This window comes from Anser anser (genome assembly GCF_964211835.1).
Source record: "Anser anser genome assembly, chromosome: 15".
Lineage (NCBI taxonomy): Eukaryota > Metazoa > Chordata > Aves > Anseriformes > Anatidae > Anser > Anser anser.
In genome coordinates this window covers 11356596-11375580 of record NC_139736.1, presented here as the reverse complement: position 1 = coordinate 11375580, position 18985 = coordinate 11356596, and the positions used below count along the sequence as shown (strand labels likewise).

The 18985-nt window shown below is 45.3% G+C and overlaps 1 protein-coding gene across 2 annotated transcripts in view; it reads right to left on the bottom strand.

Annotated features, from left to right (window-relative positions):
- Positions 1-18985, bottom strand: part of AXIN1 (axin 1) — an 81602-nt gene that overhangs the window by 20252 nt on the left and 42365 nt on the right. For both annotated transcript variants that reach the window (XM_083800821.1, XM_083800822.1), the window contains exons 3-4: positions 17539-17679; positions 7342-7438 (exon numbers count right to left, since the gene is read on the bottom strand). In XM_083800821.1, coding sequence (XP_083656947.1) covers positions 7342-7438; positions 17539-17679 — 238 coding nt within the window. The remainder of the gene's footprint in view (positions 1-7341; positions 7439-17538; positions 17680-18985) is intronic.

Sequence of the window (18985 nt, the reverse complement as noted above, 5' to 3'; positions counted from 1 at the left end):
TGCGTGAACAAATGAATAAAGTTCAAGGGCACTCTCAGTTCCTTATGCTGAGTTACCTTGTTCCTAAATTCCTGAGCTCTGAGATAAAAAGTTTGTACAGTGAAGTATCAAGCTGACAGCCACTGTAATTTTTCCCTCATTTTCATCCCTTCTGAATTATTTTGTTACTCTGCTAGTAGAAGAAATAAAATGACACAGCAGAGAGAAAATAATAATTTGGAGGAAAAATATATGGAAAACTCAACAGTATAAAAACCTGCATTCAAATATTTCAACACCAACATGAGAGAAATAAACACTTCATAGGGCTAGAGATAAAATTAAACATGAAGACACAAGATAATTCACGAATTTACCCTGAACCAGCTTAAAGACCAATGCAGAAGACTAAAATAATGCTTTGCCTCCAAACTAACAGAAGTATGCAAATCATATTGTTTTTCTCTTTCTGCCAACTGCCGAATGGAAGGCAGGGGGAAGAAAAATAAAGGCAGTAAGTATCCCACTTACAGCACCGAGAAGCTGGAGCCATCTTTTATGACACCCAAGTTAGGTTCCATGTCTCAGTTTAAACGTACCGCTTGTTTTGTCCATCGAGATCAAAACTCAGCTAACCCTGCCAACAAACCTCAATTTCTACGCTTACTACTATCATCTCCTGCTTCACACCGGGTGGTGCTGGGCCGTGGGGTACGCGGGGGATGCCTGCGGACACGAGGCAGCCCCGCAGGTGAAAGGACTGCCCGCACGGTGCGCTCGCTGTGCGTGGAAAGCAGGGGGACCGACAGGGTGATCTGAAGCTGTCCCAGGCAGGACTGGACCCTACAGAGCTGGGAACACCACCAAAGGCGACAGCCCCAAACAAACCATCCCCTTCATCCAGGGCAAAGTGCTGTCCCTCACTCCGTAGCTAACTAAAAGGAAATAACCCAGATAACAAGCGTGAGGGCAAGACACTGTTTCCCTTTGGAGGGACAGAAAACTTGTGTCCTAGTATCCAGGGCTCGTGTAGTTCAGAAATGTGCCTCAGTCGTGCATGGTCACAGGGTTAAGACCCAACAGAGATGGTCCCTGCTGTTATTCAGTGGGGAGCCTCCAAGATCCATGTGATGTTTCCCCATTCCTCGAATATCTGGGGAAGCACTTCTGGCTAAGGGAGTCTGCTTTCATCAGCAAGCGAGCCCCAAACCATGAACACTGTCTATGTCATGAGGTAATGCCAGCAATTCCAGAAAGGGTCAGCAATGCCAGAAATCTCTCTTTCACCTGACAAGTCACAACCAGTCCAGTGATGTGTTCATTCCCTTCTGCCACCTCACACACGTCAACTTTCCCTGCGGTTGTTTATGGGACGGCAGCACCAAGCCCCGCTCAGGAGCAGGCACCATGCCGTTAGAAGCTTTCTGAGTGCAAGGAAAGAATTCAGGGCTCAGCAGCTACAGGCTCAGATCTCCCTGTTGCAGCTATTGCAGCAGCTTCCCCAGAAAAGCAGAATCAGGAAAGAATTTCCCATTATTTTCACAGCCCTTGATGCAATGCAACGTCCTCAAATAAAATCTCTCCCAAGCACCCAGTCTGCTGCAGCAGCAGGTGCAAACATTGAAGTTTGTTAACCTGCGTGTTTCAGTCCTGGTAAAATAAGGTAGCTCCTCCAGGCCTGGCAATGCTTAAGGACTGCAGCTCCAACTCTAACGAGTACCTGAAGAAGTTCAGGGTCACTAAAGCTTGAGACAGGACGATTTTGGCCTTTTATATCATACTTCAGCACATTTATCCACAGTCTCTCAAAGCCTGGAAGTGACTGAAGCTAAACTACATAAATGAAAATAATTGAGCCTAAGAACCTTTACAGTGAACTCGTTTTCCTCTCTTTGATAAACTGCTGTGTGTGCAAAACCACACTACCTTGTCCTTCTGGCTTTCGACTCAGCACAACAGCTGGCACAGGTCCTACAGCAGCCCGCCTGACAGTGGAAGATGCAGCCCCCACTGGGAAGCAGTCCCTTGAGAGTCTCTCTGTCCATCTCCCTGCCCATCAGTTGGGCTGAAATAAATCTCACTTCACCATGGATGAAGAGCACAGCATGCGCCCAGTATTTTCCTGGTGAGTACCCAGAATGGTGACTTGCAGAAAGCTAGCAAGCAAGACGATGTTCTGAACTGCCACAGCTCTGATTTTATTCCTAGCTCAAAGGATGAGCTACACAGACTTCCCCAAATACTAACAGTATTGGAGAATAATGAATGCAAATTCCCTGCGCTGAAACAATACAGCCCACTGCTATCTCCTTTGGACAGTAATCACATACTGCATTGACCTGGTTCAAAAAGCTTAAGACAACAAAGGGTTTGAAACTTTTATCAAATGACAGGCCTAACTTAGGAAAGGAGACATGTTTCGCCAAAATCCAGCCAGGCTGAGCCTGTGCCCGGAGGAGGATCCATCAGAGCTTCAGGACTTTGAACCTGCCCGTCTCCTCGTGGGCATACAGAACCCTGCAAGGGAGTCATAAATACGCTGTTTATTGTTCTAAAATCAGAAGGGCTCCAAGTGCTTTTGTTCCAAGTAAAGGGTGCAGCATTCTCCAAGAGCTGGCTGGTCCAACACCCACTGTTTTTGGAGGATACAGCCCTCCAGTCTGGACCAGAATGCGATCTCTGGGCATTTTGTGTCAACAAGCTAGAAAGGAAGCACTCTGTCTTAAAGAATTGCTGTTTAATCTGATGTTTTATCTAAAGTTGTTTTATCGAATGTTTCATTTAATTATTTATCTACTTTTATTTAATGCCACTAGTTCAGACAGGGTCTGTCCAGAACCAAACCGTGCTGGGCTGGGGAGGTTACAGAGAACAATGGATGGGAGGCTGAATGCCAGATGGGCTGGCAAGGAAGAAATAGTTTGAACTGTTCTGGATGAAGTAATCTTTCTTAGTGACAGCTGTTAGGAAGGATTTCTTGGTGTACCTATTACCAGAACGCTGTCCTCTCTCCTTGACATATGAAGTGTCTGAAGCTCTGGTAGCTTTGGGAAGAATCAGAATGCTAAGAACATGCTAGATATACAAGCTCCCTAGTTATTCCATTTAGCACCTGCTATCGTGTTTCTTCCATCTTTTCTTGGAGCTGATGGAGTAGGAGTTGCATGGATTTTCTCCATGAGGCAGATGCAGGTCTTGGGTTTGGATGGATTTCACCTTCTCTGAGAAACTGTGGTTTGAAGACCACGTTCCGCATCTGAACACATTGGCTTCCTAAATTAGCACTTGTCTGGAACACCACTTACGCTGAGCTGTGTTTCTTCAGGGGTTGAATGGGCTTCTCACCTCCACAGTGAGGTGAAGAAACACGATAAAGTTGCAAGCTCAGCATTCAAAGCTGAATGAAATCTCAAGCAAGGATCTGCACATTTGTCTACAGGGTTGATAGCTGGGACCGCTGAAGTTTTGTGTTTGTACTCTGTCCTTCCTCACTCTTTCTTCCTAACTGAGTTTATGCCACCTTTTCAGCCTTGTCACAGTGACAGGGGTTTTACTATGATCTATAAAGAAAAGATAAGGCTGAAAGAGAAGAATCTCACTGTGGCTTGCAGGTTCCCCTTGGGAAGAAGAAACCTCAATTGCTCTAAGATGAAACAGCTTTTCCAGTGTTACCACTGGGCAGAGGTCTCAATCAGCCCCAGGGATCCATGCTGAACCATTTCTGACAAACCTGACTGGGCCAAAGAATTATATGTTGATAAATCTCAAATGTCTTCTACAGGTTTGATGCCTCCATGATCCTCAAGCGGCAACATTAGATCAGAAGTCAGTCTTGGAGACAAAGTGGAGATGGCAGGTTAGATAACACAAGAGAAAAGAAATTCTGAACTTCTACGTTTCCCAGATTAATGTATTCCACTGTGAGATATGTTTTTAAAAGGCAAATGGTGTTTCTGTGCCAGAAACATCTGTGGCAGAGCTCATGGGTAGCTGGACTTCAGCATCCACCCTAGTAGCATTCAGGGACTAGCAGAGTCCCAGTACTGCGAGGCATTTGAGGAAAAAGACATACATCGGATTATGGGAATTCTGAGCACGTTCCCAACTTGCAGGACCAGAAGCTACCCAGGCAGAATGAGACCAGGGCTCCCCATCCTGTCCGCTCCTCACTTGTACAGCATTGCGGAGTAGTCGCTCAAATCCTTCTGTTCCACTAAAGGACACCATGGATGTCACCTCTGCGCACAGGACGCCCTCCTGGGAAAGCCGAGCTTCCCTTCTCGCAGGACAACTGTGCAACATGCTCGCAGCTTCCTTGACTGGGGGCAGGACAGGAGAGCTCCACTTGATGGGAGCTCTACAGCTACAAAACGGCTTCTTTATGCAAGCAAACAAAAATGAAACAAAAAAGGAATCCCGAGCCATAATGCTTGAGGTTGGATTTTTCTGAATTTGCCGGGGAGAAAAGGGTATTTACCCTGTCCTGGGAACTGATGAATGCCAGAGCCAGGGTAAATACAGTACAACAGCCCAGGTAAGGCCCTGCATTCTTGGGGCTTTTACCCCTCCTCCTTTGGGAATTTAATTTGCCTGCTCTTTCCTTTCTTACTGCCCCAAGACTTTGCTCAAATCCAAGAGGAAGATGGAAAAATCACATAAAAAGCAACATGCACCCAGTATGTAATAGGTTCCTGGGAGAGGCACAAAATAAAGGTCTCGTTGCTTGCTAGAAACCTTCACCTGCTGCATTCCTTGGCAGAGCGCCATTTCAGAAAGCACAACTTTTCCAAACTTAGAGTGTTTTTAAGTTTGTAAGTATGGAATATGCAGAACACAGCTGTCCGTGCACTAAGATCTCCTGCTGCATAGTGGGGAATCCTACATGACTAAAAACTTGTTTAAAACTTGTCTGGAGGCAGCATGGCCGATGAAACTAGCAGGCAATCTCCTATGAACTACGGTTTATAGCTTCTAGACCTAAATAAAATAAAGACCTAAATAGTGCTGCTATGAAAAGCAATATAAGTTCTTTCAGAATTTTGCATAATAGCCCCACACCTCATCTGTAAGGGAACAATAAGGTCTCTAAAGGACTTCTAAAATGACTTTTTGGAGGTAGAAGGTTCTCTACTATCAGTAGGAAAACATGCCATGCACTCTGCAACAATTATCGGTATAGATTCTGGCTATACTGGTTAGATATGAGTCCATAAAGACTTTCACTCAAAGGCTGCAATTTAGTCATTGCTCCATGTTTAAAAGCACGCTAACTGCCAGGCCCAGGCAGCTCATGGAGATTGCTCTAGCTACAGGCTGCATGATATCCTAACCACTGGCTTTAGAAAGCAACACTTGAAGAAACATTTGCATGGCTCTTTGCTAATTGGGTAAGTTTAATTCAATAAACTTGCAGTTAGAGGTGATTTTAAAAGACTAACTTCATAACATTTCACACTGGTGTTGTCAAAACATATTGTCTAATTACCTTCTCCTTTCTTGGCTGATTGATAAGTGAGGGCAGAGCAGTGCCGCTCTGAAGTTGATGCCAATTCTGTGTCAGTAATTGGCTGGCAGGAGGTGCCAGAGTGTCTGAACTAAACTTATATTCCCTGGAGAAAGACTAGAACTAACTTGACTTCTCAGTCTTCCACTCCCATGAAAATATGCGTCAAGATGCCTTTTTCCCTGGGACTTAAAATTACAGCACAGAATCTAATGGGAACACTGAGCGTTTCATAGAAAAATCCTTGTGAAGCGTCTGTATGTAGTTTAGAAGGAATATGTAATTCTAAAAGACCGTGTAGATAAGTAGGATATTATATAAATTTATAAGCAGCAGGTGGCCAATTTAAACCTTGTTTTTTACCCTCCCACCCCCTTTTAACTGGTTTCCAAAAAGGTCGATACAATTTAATGCTAAATAAAACTAATTAGTCTGCAAGGAACTGCTGCTGGAATGACACTTATTCATTTTAACAAAAGAAATGTTTGGCAGATGGAAGTTTGTTAAAGAACAGCTCACTATACATATTTAATGCTCCATACTCTGAGTTTATAACCTGCAGTTCACTGAGGCATTGCCAGTGCACACGATCAACAGAAACCCACTATTATTTTTATCCAAAAGGTAAAACCACTGACAAGCTTTGAAGTCAGAGAATATTCACTCAGTAGTTCCCACTGTTCACTAACAGCAACAACAACAACAACAAAAATAAAGGCCAAGCTTTCAAACTTCAACTCTAACAAAGCAGTGCTTACAGTAAAAACTGCATCAAGTGAAATAAAAAGGCACCCAGCCAGCCTTTTCAACAGCGACCACACTGCAAAAGCAACTGTATGAAAAGAGAGGTGACTAAGCAAGGATGGCTAGTGAGTGTCCACAGCCAGGGTTTTTATTGTCAACCCAGTGATCAAAGCATAGGAGACCCTCTTAAATCTAAGGCAAATAATCTAATTTAAAAAGGAAAACAAAGAGTGATTTTTTTTTAAATCAGATTAAAACGAGGGTGTATTTCTGCATGCATTGTGCTGCTTTGAGCAGGCAGGATGGGAACAGCTGTGTCAAGTTTGAAGGCACTTCTGGAAAAAGCAGATGGAGGCTTTTTTTTTCTTTCCCAATTTGTTTTGTGCTGGAGTCCAGCTGTCCAAAGGGAAAAAAAGCACCTTTATTCCCTGCTATATATTAAATGTCACCTGTAACTTCTCACAGAAAGAAAATAATAAGCAGAGCTGCAGATGGTGCTGCAGAGCCCCAAAGCCTCATCTTCCAAAAGCTGTTTGCTTACCTGAAGCAACTGGGGAGACAATACCAGACAACTGGAAATACTTATGTCTGCACCTTCTTTGCTTTCCTACCTTGTATTCCCAGGCAGGCTTTGCAGTCCTTGAGAACAGGTTAGAGCTCCCTTTTGCTACCCACTGCAGGAATACTGCTCAGGACAGCTGCATTTTTCCCCAGCTGACTTTGGCTGAGAGCTACATCAGCCTTCGTGTCCAGTGGCCTCCTACACCTCCCACAAACATCTCTATCCCCCCAAAGGCTCATAACCTACTTGCAGGCAGACACCAGCCACCTAAGCCAGCCTGCGCTTCCATTCTTGTCCTGAAGAAACAACTGGCTACTGACCAAACACTTAAGAAAACTGTGCTTTGGGTACCCCTGGATGATGAGGCTGGCAGAGGACTACCAAGCTTTCCTCCCTCTTACATGCCCTTTCTCAGCACAGCGGATTCCCATCCCCAGATGAATACAGTGCTAAGGGAGGTTAAACTGACACTTGAGCAAGCAGAGCAAACGCATGCTAGAGATCTCACGCACTTAGCATATTTACCTTTGCAGAAGGAGATACTGCTACTTACAGGAATGTGAGGTAGTGGCACACGTCCATTTGCTTTGGCACTTTCCTGCATCTCTCTGCGATGCTGCTTCCGGAGTCTGTATGGTGGGATCCCATCTCTGCCAGAATAAAGCAACAACACGCCCTGCTTTAGTGCCTTTCGTTAGATGGTCTCCATCACACAACATTCATTGAAGCCCTGTTGCCACAGAACGGCAGGTAGAAAATCTCTTAGAGTCTGAGAAAGAGCAAGAGGAATGACATGGAGAACAGTGCTCCTCCAGGTCCCCGGAGCTCCCTACCAGGGGCACTTACACAGCATCCACCGGGAGCTGAGCGAGGCAGGACCCCCGCAACTGTTGCCCAAGGTAGAGGGCAGGGAGAAGGACTTGGACTGCATCCTGGTACCTTTTATAGTTGGTTGCTTCCTACAAAAGAGACTGCAATGTACACAGTAAACCACAGGGCAGGCTAGGAACGGGGTGGGGAGGAGGAGTGGGAGCTCAGTGAGCATTTACACCAAGGGGAACTTGGTCAGGGAACAAGGTATATGTTTTGAAAAGAGCGTGGTGACTTCTCAAATGGCTCATCAAGGCAAAGGGTTGACTCCATGGCTCTTAAGATGATCTTTAGCTCAGTTAGAAATTATGGACTTGATACTGAAGTTACTGGGTGGAAAAATCTAGTGCTTGCCATAGAGGAGGCTGGTGTAGGTTGGGCAGGAAAGCCATGGGCAGCGTATGCAGGCTAACCAGCTCTGTTCAGTTTGTTTGTGCCCCTGATGAAGAAGCTGGCGACGGAGGTGTCTGCAGAGGAAGGTGGGGGGAAGGAGAGTGGCAGCAATGAGCCTGTCCCCAGAAAGACCAGCAGCAGGCTTCGTGGCTCTGCCACGAGCTGCAGGGTGGTGCAAACCTGCTCTGCTGGGTCCCAACAATGGGGTGTTCAGAGGGGTCACAGCTACCAGGCTTTGTGTTGAGCACTGCTGGCGGCAGAGCATCACCGACCGGGTATAGCTTCAGGAAAAGGAAGGAACCACGTTTTGTTTTCATCACTGAAACCATCACAGGATGAGAAGAATGCAATTGAAGTGGAGCTCAGTTATGAGATAAGGAAATGGGCTCATGTCCTAGTGAAACTGGGTTATTTTGAGAAAAATCAACCAGTGCAAAAACAAATGTCCTCCCAGAGCTTGGCAATTTGGAATTTTCCTCTTTTAATTTACAGATTTTGCTTATTCAGTAATGGCAATGCCATGGAAGTGTGTAGAAATGAATGGAGAGGTTTAGTTTGTCACAAACATGAAGTTACATGCACATACGTTGCCTTCTTCCAATCGTTACCCTACACATCTTGGTGAACTGACAACCTTGCACCACTCTGAAGAGTGCGACCAATTCAGTCAAACTGCATCTTACAGGACAAGATGTTTGCACAAGCCAAATGTAAGTACATTTAGCTTTTAGGTAAGCTCCTAACCCCCTCGACTGCTAAGCACACCTCTTTCTTGAGAACATAAGCAAAACAGTTTAATGAGCTCACATGAGCAGATTTTCAAAGTCTACATGATGTTTGGCAAGGAAAACACAATTTACTGTATTTTTTTTGCCTGAAAACCTCCAGAGTTACAAGCATTAGCCTGGACAAGGACTGCCACCATCAGCTCTCTTTCCCAAACAGAAGCCCCGTCCGTGTCTGCGGTGCCTGCTGCCCCAGTTACTCTTTGGAAACGTGGCTCCATACAGAATTGCCATGAATTTGCTCCTGTGACCAAACTGCACTATACGAATGCAATTTCATTCAGTAACCCTGGCATTCAAAATTAAACACATTAAAATAAAATAAAAACCATGATTAATGACAAGTGGTTTTTTGTAGGAAGACAAATGACAAAACAGAGAATTAGTCTGGCTAATTACAGCTCCGGCTACTGGCTGCAGGTAATGCAGGAGGAGGCAGAGCATGGCTCGGAGCATCACCTCCGCTGCGCCCAGTCAATGACACTTTACAAGAGCAAAGCAATTTTGCAGAGTGTTGCTATAACAACAGGCGATCACGATAGCTTTCATTAGAAAGCTTCATTTTCTTTAATGATGAACCTCCATTTGAAAAATAATGTAGAGTCACAGTGGTTAAACAGTTTCATCATATCAGGACAGTTTTTTTCCAGAATGGAGGGGAACAAAAGCACTGACAATTTTTACTGACTCTGCCTTTGCTGTGGAATGATTTTAGCTATTGCCGGGCAGAATCAATAAACAAGATATCAGCTTAACTGCCACACAAAACCCGGGCACTGGAACACAACTTCAGCGTTGTGGCCGCATGGACATCCACGGGAAAAGCAGCATTATACTAGAAGGTGCAATTTTTCTTTCTTTCTTTCTTCCTTTCCTTTTTTTTTTATTTTTTTCCTTTTTTATTTTTTTTTATTCTCCACAGCAGCAGTCCCAGCGGAAAGAGCGACTTTTGTTCAGAGCACAGTAGCGAAAGGCTGATAATGGCCTCTAATCTATCCGGCTTCAAACACATGTTCAGCCCTGCTGTGCTGCCTTTGATGTCATTTTAACTAGATTCCCCAATGCCACCTCTGAACTTGGAACATTCCTTCGTTCAATGTACTGTGCCAACTCAACCAGAGGAAGCAAATTCAAAGATAAGCACTTTAATTTTATCCCAACAAAACCTTATTCAATAGATGGGGGAAAAGCAAGGAAAACCAATACCATACTTTTGTTTTCCTTTTGTCAGGTAGCTTGCTTTGAGATATTTTCAATAGATAGAGAAATAATATATATATATATATATAAACTTTTTTTAGAGCACATCTCCTTTTAAAATAAAACTTTCCGAACTGTTTTTACTTGTTTCATCACGTGATTTTCTTTAGCACCAGAAAGTTCCGTGCTAAAATGTGGTGGGGGAAACATGGGTATTTCTATCATTTATTTAGTGAGAGTGCAATTGGTTTGCTATTCTGGCACTGTGGTGGCTTCCTCTCCTCTGCTCCCCAAACCCACCTGCAGGAGCCCCTGATGAGCACAGAGGCTCTGCTGCTGCCTGGCAGTCAGATGCTACTAACGAGCGCCTTCTCTGCTCCTCCGGAGAAAGCCTCCAAATCTGACCATTAAGCCTAACAAGCTGGAAAATCATCATTTGGGATCTTTTAAATTAAAAAGCTCTTAAACTTGTTTAAATAGAGCAGAACTCAAAGTCATGCAGGATCACTGACCGTAAGAAAGACAGGAAACAGATCGGCAGAGAAGCCAGTATTTTCTACCGATTACTCTTATCAAAGCACCACCGTCACTGAGAGATCCTTCTCACATCAAGAAGCACGAAGGGAAATGGCCAGGCATTTTGGCCAAAGGCCAGTCATCCGAGGAATAATATTTCCTCTGCAAGATTTTGGGGAGCAGTAGCCACTATTCTAAACCGTTTCACTCTGGGACACGGCCACCTGCGTTCTGGGTGCTCTGACTTGATTTGGGGCGGAAGGGACCCCGGGGCACCATGCCGAGCCCGGCTGAGCCACGCCACCAGTGGCGGGGGCTTACCTGGTGCCCGGGAAGGCAGAGCTCATATCCAGGCGAGGGGAGTCAGGACACGTGATGAGACCCAGCAAAAAGAGTATGAGGTGATGAGACCCAGTGAGAGGAGTATGGTTATTATTCATTTAGCTGGAGCACAACGCTGGGCTAAGAGACACGACCTCTCGTTCGCTGCCGTAAGCTCTTGCAGAAAAAAAGAGAAGAACCATGCTGACCGAAGGCATTTCTGCACTGGAACTGGAACATCACGAGGTGATTTAATGCGTTTCAGCCTCTGCCTGGTGCCTTCGTACCTAGATCTGCCTTCATTTCCCTCGAGTATCTCTGCCGTGACAAGCCCTCCTGCCCAGCGGCTGTCTCGTCCCCTTAGGAAAGGCGCTGCTGACACCAGGGGTTATCCAAGAAAGGGATCGCGGACCGCGTAGTGGCACCTGTGATTGCTGCCATGTGCCTGAGGCCGGACCGGCAGCCCCGGGGAGCGCGGCACCAGCCACCAGCAGGCAAGTGACTCTGCTGCCCTGGTGGCCATGCACGCCAGCCGGGCTAGCGCTTGCTAGGAGCATGGCACCGGGTCCTCTCCAGACTGTGCCTCCACAAGAAACAGCTAAAACAACACAGCTGCTGTTCCCGTTATAAAAACAGTTTTCGGCAGAGGACCAAAGCTGGTTTGCCTACACAGGCAGAGGAATTTGTATGGCACAGGAAGACTGAAAAACAATCAGCAGAGCCTAGGTATTTAAGAGCAATGTTCTTTAAGCTACTTAAAATGAAAACCTCTCCAACAACAGAAACTGATAATATATTCATTACATAAATTCAACGCATTACAATATTTACTTGTGCTAGGAATGACATCCTGTTGAAAATTCGTCTTTAAGGCAAGTGTGCTTGTATTGGGTACCACGGAAATGACTTTTAAAAGCACATACGTGCGCTGGGCACTTTTGAAAATCCTGTCTCTGTCTGTTTGACCTAGCTCAGAGGGCCAGATGGCAAGAATATCATACAGGCTTCTGCTAGCGGTTTTCCGTAGTTGGGCTGTGCACGAAGCCTGTGGGGAAATTTCACTTCCAAAACCTGTTTTGCCACGATCGGTAGAATATCAAAGCTTGGAAGGGAGCTGGTGACAAATGCAGTACATCAAAGAACAAGCGACTGCACAGTGTGCGGCGCTTATTTGCCTTCTCCCCCAGCTTGAGCTGGCTACCAGTGGCAGACCATGCCTGACATCAAGCCGTGCTCTTTGTGCACCGGCACGCTTTCTTCAGTTTACTGTTAGAGGGTTGGGGCTCTCCTTAATCAGCCCATGTCTGCATCCTCATTGCCCAGACACAGTCTCCTCTGATGTAGGGTCACAGAGGTTTCCACCTTGGGATCACAAACCATTCATGCACTGTCTTTGAGCAGAAGCTAGATTTCGTCATTATTGAGCTTGACTTGTGTACGTAAACATCATACATAGACAAAAACCTTGCTCATCACCGAATGAGCCTTTTGTTGCCATTTTCCTTAGAGGAGGCCTAAATTCAAAGCACAAGCACCAAGATATGCAAGTCTTGTCAAGCAGCAGGAGTCCCTTCTCTGACGTCGTCTGGTTGTTCTTCATTTCTGCTGCCTTAAGCAATTCTGCAAAAATTCCTTTGAAAGTCAGGAGGCAGATAGGTTCAGCAATACCACGTAAAACTGTAACAAAATTTGGTAATGAAGAGCTAGTATTGAATGCAGACAGAGTTTTTGTAAGCCAAAGGTCAAGGCTGTATGTCCAGAATCCTAATTTGGGGATGAATCTGCATGCAGTCAGTTTGAGATGCACAAAAAGAAAGATCACAGGTATACTCCCATGATTTTGAGACTTACTTAAAAGGAACTACTGAGATTGGGCTAGTCATTAGCAGAAGGCAGTACATGTATTGGCAATAATTAAAGTCCTAGAAGCAGCCTATGGTAGGCACAGAAGGGATAAAATGCCTAAAGGAAAAAGGAGCCAAGAATAAAGAAGATGCAGGATGGTCAAACAAAAATAATTCTGCCTGATAAAGAAAGACATTATGGCTACTGAAATAAAAATTAGGCGCTTGAAGAACTTGGGTGTAAATGATCATAACTTCTAGCAGGTGTAACTATTAGTGCAACCCCATGAGCCCAATGGACCAGTGGAAAAGGAATCGCTAAAAGCTTATTAATTTTGAAGAATTCTTACATCTGTTTCCTCTGATAACAGAGTTATATGACCCCTGCTAGCTTCAGAATACTCCTCCATATCACCTGATGAGTCTGAAGAATTACAAAAGTATGTGACAGGGCAGCTGGATTTGTATTACACTGACTCCTTAAATCAGCAGTCCTCTACAGTTTTCTGTAGTTCCTCCCGTGGTACTTTGACCAAGGTCTGCATCCTCCATTTTGCAACATGGGTATGGTGCGAGGAGCTAGTGTTGGTGAGCAGAGTGGACTCGAGAACTGCTCCTAAACATCTCCATGCCTCCACAGAGCCAGCAGCAAGTCTGCTTCTGGCTTGCTTAGAGCCACCGCAGCAGATACAGAAGTCTCCTTATCCACCAGGGCTTTCAGTTCCAGTGATGTGAGTTCCACCTCACATCTGCTGGATCCCTCATGCTGCTGTTTGAGGGATCTCAAGCGCACAAACACGAGTCATGACCTTCAAGGTCTGGGCACAGAGCGCAAGCGAAGGCCTGGTGGCAGATCTGCTGCACGAGCACTGCGAGGGGAAGAGGTCCCTGAGGTCCCTTGCCTGGTTATCCAGCAGCATGCACGCTGGCACTGCCTGGAGGAGCAGCAGTGCCCAGGCTGGGCAGGCAGATGGCCTGCTCTGCTGACAGTCAGCAGCCACTTTGCGGGTTCACTGGCTCACTGGATGAACCGAAGGCAGGTGGGGAACTGTTGTGCTTTGGTGGGCACCCACTGATGACAACTATGACACAGGCTGGAAAGTTTCTTGTACAAGATATGACAGCTCCCGACATTCACAGTGAGACTAAACGAGCCTCCTGGAGGACTTTGTGTTTACAGCACTGCTGTTAATAAAATGGTCTCCTAATTCTGTAAAACTGTCATCTTTCGCTTACAGAATCAAAGGGTTTCTGCTCTACAGAAAGACACTTCACATTTGAACTACTAAAAAACAGACCAAACATTGAATGCTTTCCCCAAAATCTTTTTTTTTTTCATCACAGAGAAGCAGCAACAACAAAGTCTCAACCCATTTTTAATTCCTTTGCACATCATCTTTAAGGAAGGTACCTCACAGGTGAGATGCACTGCTCTGTCATGAGGGCAGTAACTAGAAAAGGCAGAAAAAGCTTTGGAGGGGGCTTATCAGTATAAGTTGCATAAAAGTGCAGTGGTCACCAGACCTAACCTAGAACTGGTGGTTATTATGTGGTGGTAGCTTCCACTTCAGCATAAGAATATTCTGGATTTACAGAGGCAATTCTTTCACTGACAATTGTCCAGTCAGGAGACAGGCTAGTACCCACCCCACATTCTGTGACGTTTATTAAGAGAAATCTATTGAAGGGATGGAATGCTAAATAGTGACTCTAGAAAAGTTGTCAGCCAAAATCTCTGCGTCATCCTGAGAATCAGCAGAAAGGCCTGGTGCAAAACTGATCCCCTTTTAGGGAATCAAAAGTCTGGCTATAGAGTACTGTCATTAGCAGTGCACAGATGAATGGCCTCACACTTTGAACTCCAGTTCTGTGATGAATCTCTTAGGCTAACTTATAGTTTTTGGCTCCCCAGAGCCAGAACTATCAGGATTTTCATGTATTTGTGTTACAGATGTCAAAATTTTGGCAATTTCTTCACAAAGGGGAATGGCAGATGCTGCTTTATTCCTGAAGCATATGGCAAGTGCATTGTCCTCACTCTCTGCCTCACTAGACTTTTGCAGGTGGATAATGTAATACAGATGGCCTGGATTCCTAGGTACCTTTATGAAGTTTCGTGTTATGTGTCTGGCAGTGAGATGACAACACTGTAGCTCCCTAGAAGGCCTAGTTCTGCAAATAAGAAATGGCCCCAATCCTGGGCAAAGAGTAATTTTGGTTGGGAAGGACCTCTGCAGGTCTTTGGTCAGCCCCGCACACAAAGCAGGGCCCACTTTAAAGTCCAAACCACACAGAGTTGTGCCGGCAACACCCTTCCAATGACCCCACAACGCCAATGCAGGTAGACACAGATACACCTCTGAGACATCACCACCGATCTTTCTGAAGCTCAGTGCTGTGCCAAATATGCACTATTGTCCTGTGACAGCAGTTTGAATCCAGAGTACTTCGAGGCATGGTGGACAGCTGCAATGTGAAAGCTGTGGGTTTCTTCTTTATTTTTATTTTAATCACTGAGCAATCTAATAATTAGCTATAAAGTTGGATGCTATAGAGAGAACAGGCCCTTAGGGCTCCGTAAGTTAGTGTAATTCAGCTTGTCCTCACCAGCATGCCTGTCAAGAATGAATGAACCAAATGAATGGGCAAGTCAGATGTTGTCACTGTAGTACAACCAGGGTGAGTTGAAAGATCAACTCATTTGCACATTCTGAGCTTCTACTGTTGCACATGGTTTTGAATATGTAGAAAACCCAAAAGTTGGATGATCTATTTAAATGATCACTCAAGAAAATTCCTAAGGGTGCACGCATTTCCACACAAAGAGCTGACACAGAAGGCAGACTTGCCCAGTAAGATGTCTCCACTGGGGAAAGCATACCCTGAATTCTCATTTGGTTAGTTTCTCAAAGTTTCTCTTAGTTTCTTCAGTGCTAAAAGGACTGATGCATTGGCTTGGCTTACATTAAGACATGGCAGCAGGTATCTGCTAAACCTGCAGAAACTCTTTTCTCCTGGAAAGAGTCCAGCGGAGGGCCACACAGATGATACGGGGCCTGGAGCATCTTCCCTATGAAGAAAGGCTGAGAGACCTGGGTCTGTTCAGCCTGGAGAAAAGAAGACTGAGAGGGGATCTCATCAATGTTTATAAACACCTTAAGTGTGGAAGACAGAGGGATTTGGCCAACCTCTTTTCAGTGGTTTGTGGGGACAGGACAAGGGGCAATGGCCACAAAATGGAGCACAGGAAGTTCCGTACCAACATGCGAAAGAACTTCTTCATGGTGAGGGTGATGGAGCACTGGGACAGGCTGCCCAGGGAGGTTGTGGGGTCTCCTTCTCTGGAGATATTCAAGGCCCGTCTGGACGCCTACCTGGGCAGCCTGCTCTAAGGAACCTGCTTTGGCAGGGGGGTTGGACCCGATGATCTTTCAAGATCCCTTCCAACCACTATAATTCTGTGATTCTGTGATTCTGCAGCAGAGGGAGGAGGCTTCCATAGGTATACGGGGCCTAACCATGATGTGGAGACTCCTCAGTTTCAGTTTTTAAATAGTTCTAAACCACTAAAGCCACACAAGGATCATTTCAGTTGTGAAGTATTCTGACAAGAACATCTGATTAGATGAACTAGCCGAAAACAAATGTACCAGTCTTTACTGTCTTGCTGTGATATGCACAGGCAGAGAGCTTCCAAACCTGTGGTAACAAACCAACGGGTAGCAGAGCACAGCCTGGCTGGAATGATGATGTAAAAGATCCTACCTGACCTTCAAGACCCATTCTGCCGCCTCAGCACATGCATGCAGCACACCCAGCTCATCCAGCACAGCCCACGCTGACGCGTGCTTGCCAAAGGCTGGCAGCTCTGCAGGACCCTCTGCCAGCTCTGGCTGAATGGTTTCCCAGATGCTGGGGTTCTTGAGTATACCTTCAGTGGCACCTTATAGCCCAGCTACAGAGACTTAGTCAAATTACATTTTTCCTTCAAAAGCTTCTCAATCTACTTACTCTTTCTACTACATATACTCAAAGAATCTGGTATTTCCTTGCAGTTGCTATTACAATGTGCTTTGATGGAAAAGCTGTTTCCAGACAGGCCCAAGGCACAGAGCAACTAAGGCAGCACTGGAATTCTGCAGTGAGGAACATGGATGTAAGCCCAAGTCCCCCCAGTTGTAGGTACTGTCCTAATCCAACTTTTCCTTCTGATTCATTATAAAAAAAGAGGGTAATTGAACACAGAGATACAACTACAGTTGAGTTCTGCCTTAGCTTTGGATGAGAAGTCTGAGGAGCTTCCTGAGCTGTATTCCAGCAAAACAATTACTAGAACTCGTCACGCAGCCTTTTTTTTCAGTAATCAGCCACCCAAATACTGTGGTTTGCAGGAACAAGTGGGAACTTTGAAGAGATAAAAGACATGAAAAAGAGCAGTGGTACAAGTCTTGATGGGGTTGTCATCTGAGTCATCCTGACAAGGAGGAACCCAAAGATGAAGAAGAATCCAAAGAGAGCTCATGTCTATTTGCACTTGGCAAGCAACGCAGCCGGAACTCCTTCATCATTTATTTTAGTTCACTCAAATCATTTGATGTCGCAAATATTCCCAAGATCAGCGACGCTGCGTTGCCTGCACAGTGACAAAACAACTCAGCTTGACATGAAAACCAGAATGATCATGACCTTGTTGAAGTCAGATATTCTGCCCGATACCACCCGTTGCAATGTCACTCTCAGTCTAACACAGAATCAGCACCCCCACTAAAGAAACGAATACTATTCTCCCATTTATTGCCACAACAGATTACGGTTACTTACACGCTGCTGTCTGTCAGCGACATTGTGTCTGCATCACTGGACATGCTCTGCTGCTCGCTGTCGTTGGCACTGGTGGCTGGGGCCAGAGCATATCCCGTGTTGACATAGTAAGGGTTAACAGGCTCTCTCCATGACCCATGCCTGGAAGAAAAATGAAAATGTCAAATCAAAAGGACACAATCTTGACCCTACTCCACCGGCTTCTCTGCATCACTGGGCAGAAGGACTCTGTCTTTGAGCCCCAGCATTGGTGACACACTACAGAATAAGCCGTGTTCACGTTAAGTCGCACTGATAAAACCATGAATGATTTGACTGGAAGCAAAAGGGAATTCATAAAGATGATATTGTCAGAGTTGAAGAAAGACAGGGAACAAGACTATTATGGCAGAAGTCCAGTTCACATTAGGATTTATTGTGTCCACTGGTTAACTGCTTAGCATCGACACTTTATGAGCACTGCAGGACATGTAAAAGCAGTATCTAGATTATTAGACAGTATCTTTCTTAGTAAAGGCAGGCTTCTTTCTACTCTTCCAACAGTGAACACAGCACACCAATTCTATGCTTGCTTCTACATCCCACCTTACTTCCCTCCAACATGTTTGCCAAGGTAGGGAGGTAAGTAAGAAATGGCAGTTGCTTACAATGCCGAACCTGAAGCTGACTTCAAATGTCACACTCGGGTACATTAAACACTTGCAAATTCCCCCAGCAAGGACCATCTCATTGCACCTGCTTTTCCAATGGACAATCTGTCCATGAATCTACAGAGGCTACTTCATACACAATCCCATATGCCTTGTCCTCCAGACAGTTACTGAACATGCAATCTCTAGTATACATCCAACTCTAGTGCACCTCAGATCAGTCACGCCACACAGGCATCTTGTCACTGCAAGTTGTTTGAAATAGCCACCAGAAAGAGGAACAAGCTGAGATGTTCACACCAGCACAGCAACAAGCATCATTTGATCCCCCACTCTCCCTGCCTACCCCTCTGCATGAAGAGCAGATAGACATCAGTTTACGAATTCCTGGGTTTTCCAAGCTCTGTTACCAGCTCTGAAAATCACAGTGACATTTTATTTCAGATTACCAAGTTCATCCGCGTGATCTTTTGTTTAGTGACTCAGCAACAGGCACCTAGTTGATGTGGCTCAGAACGGACCTTGAGCAAACCCTGCCAAGGAGCACATATCACTCAACTTTCGTTTCCCAGTTCTGCCGTGAAAAGCCTTTATGCAGTGGTCAAAGTCCTACAGGCAACAAGAAACAGTCCCTGCCCTGATGAGCTTTCCTTTAGATAAGACAAAACAAACAAACAAACAAAAAAACCACCACCACAACACCATAAGAAAAACAGACGGATGGAGTGAAGGTGAGGAAGACACCAGCAAGGGAAAAAGTAGGCAGTTTTGGTGTATTTTTACAGAGTACGAACACA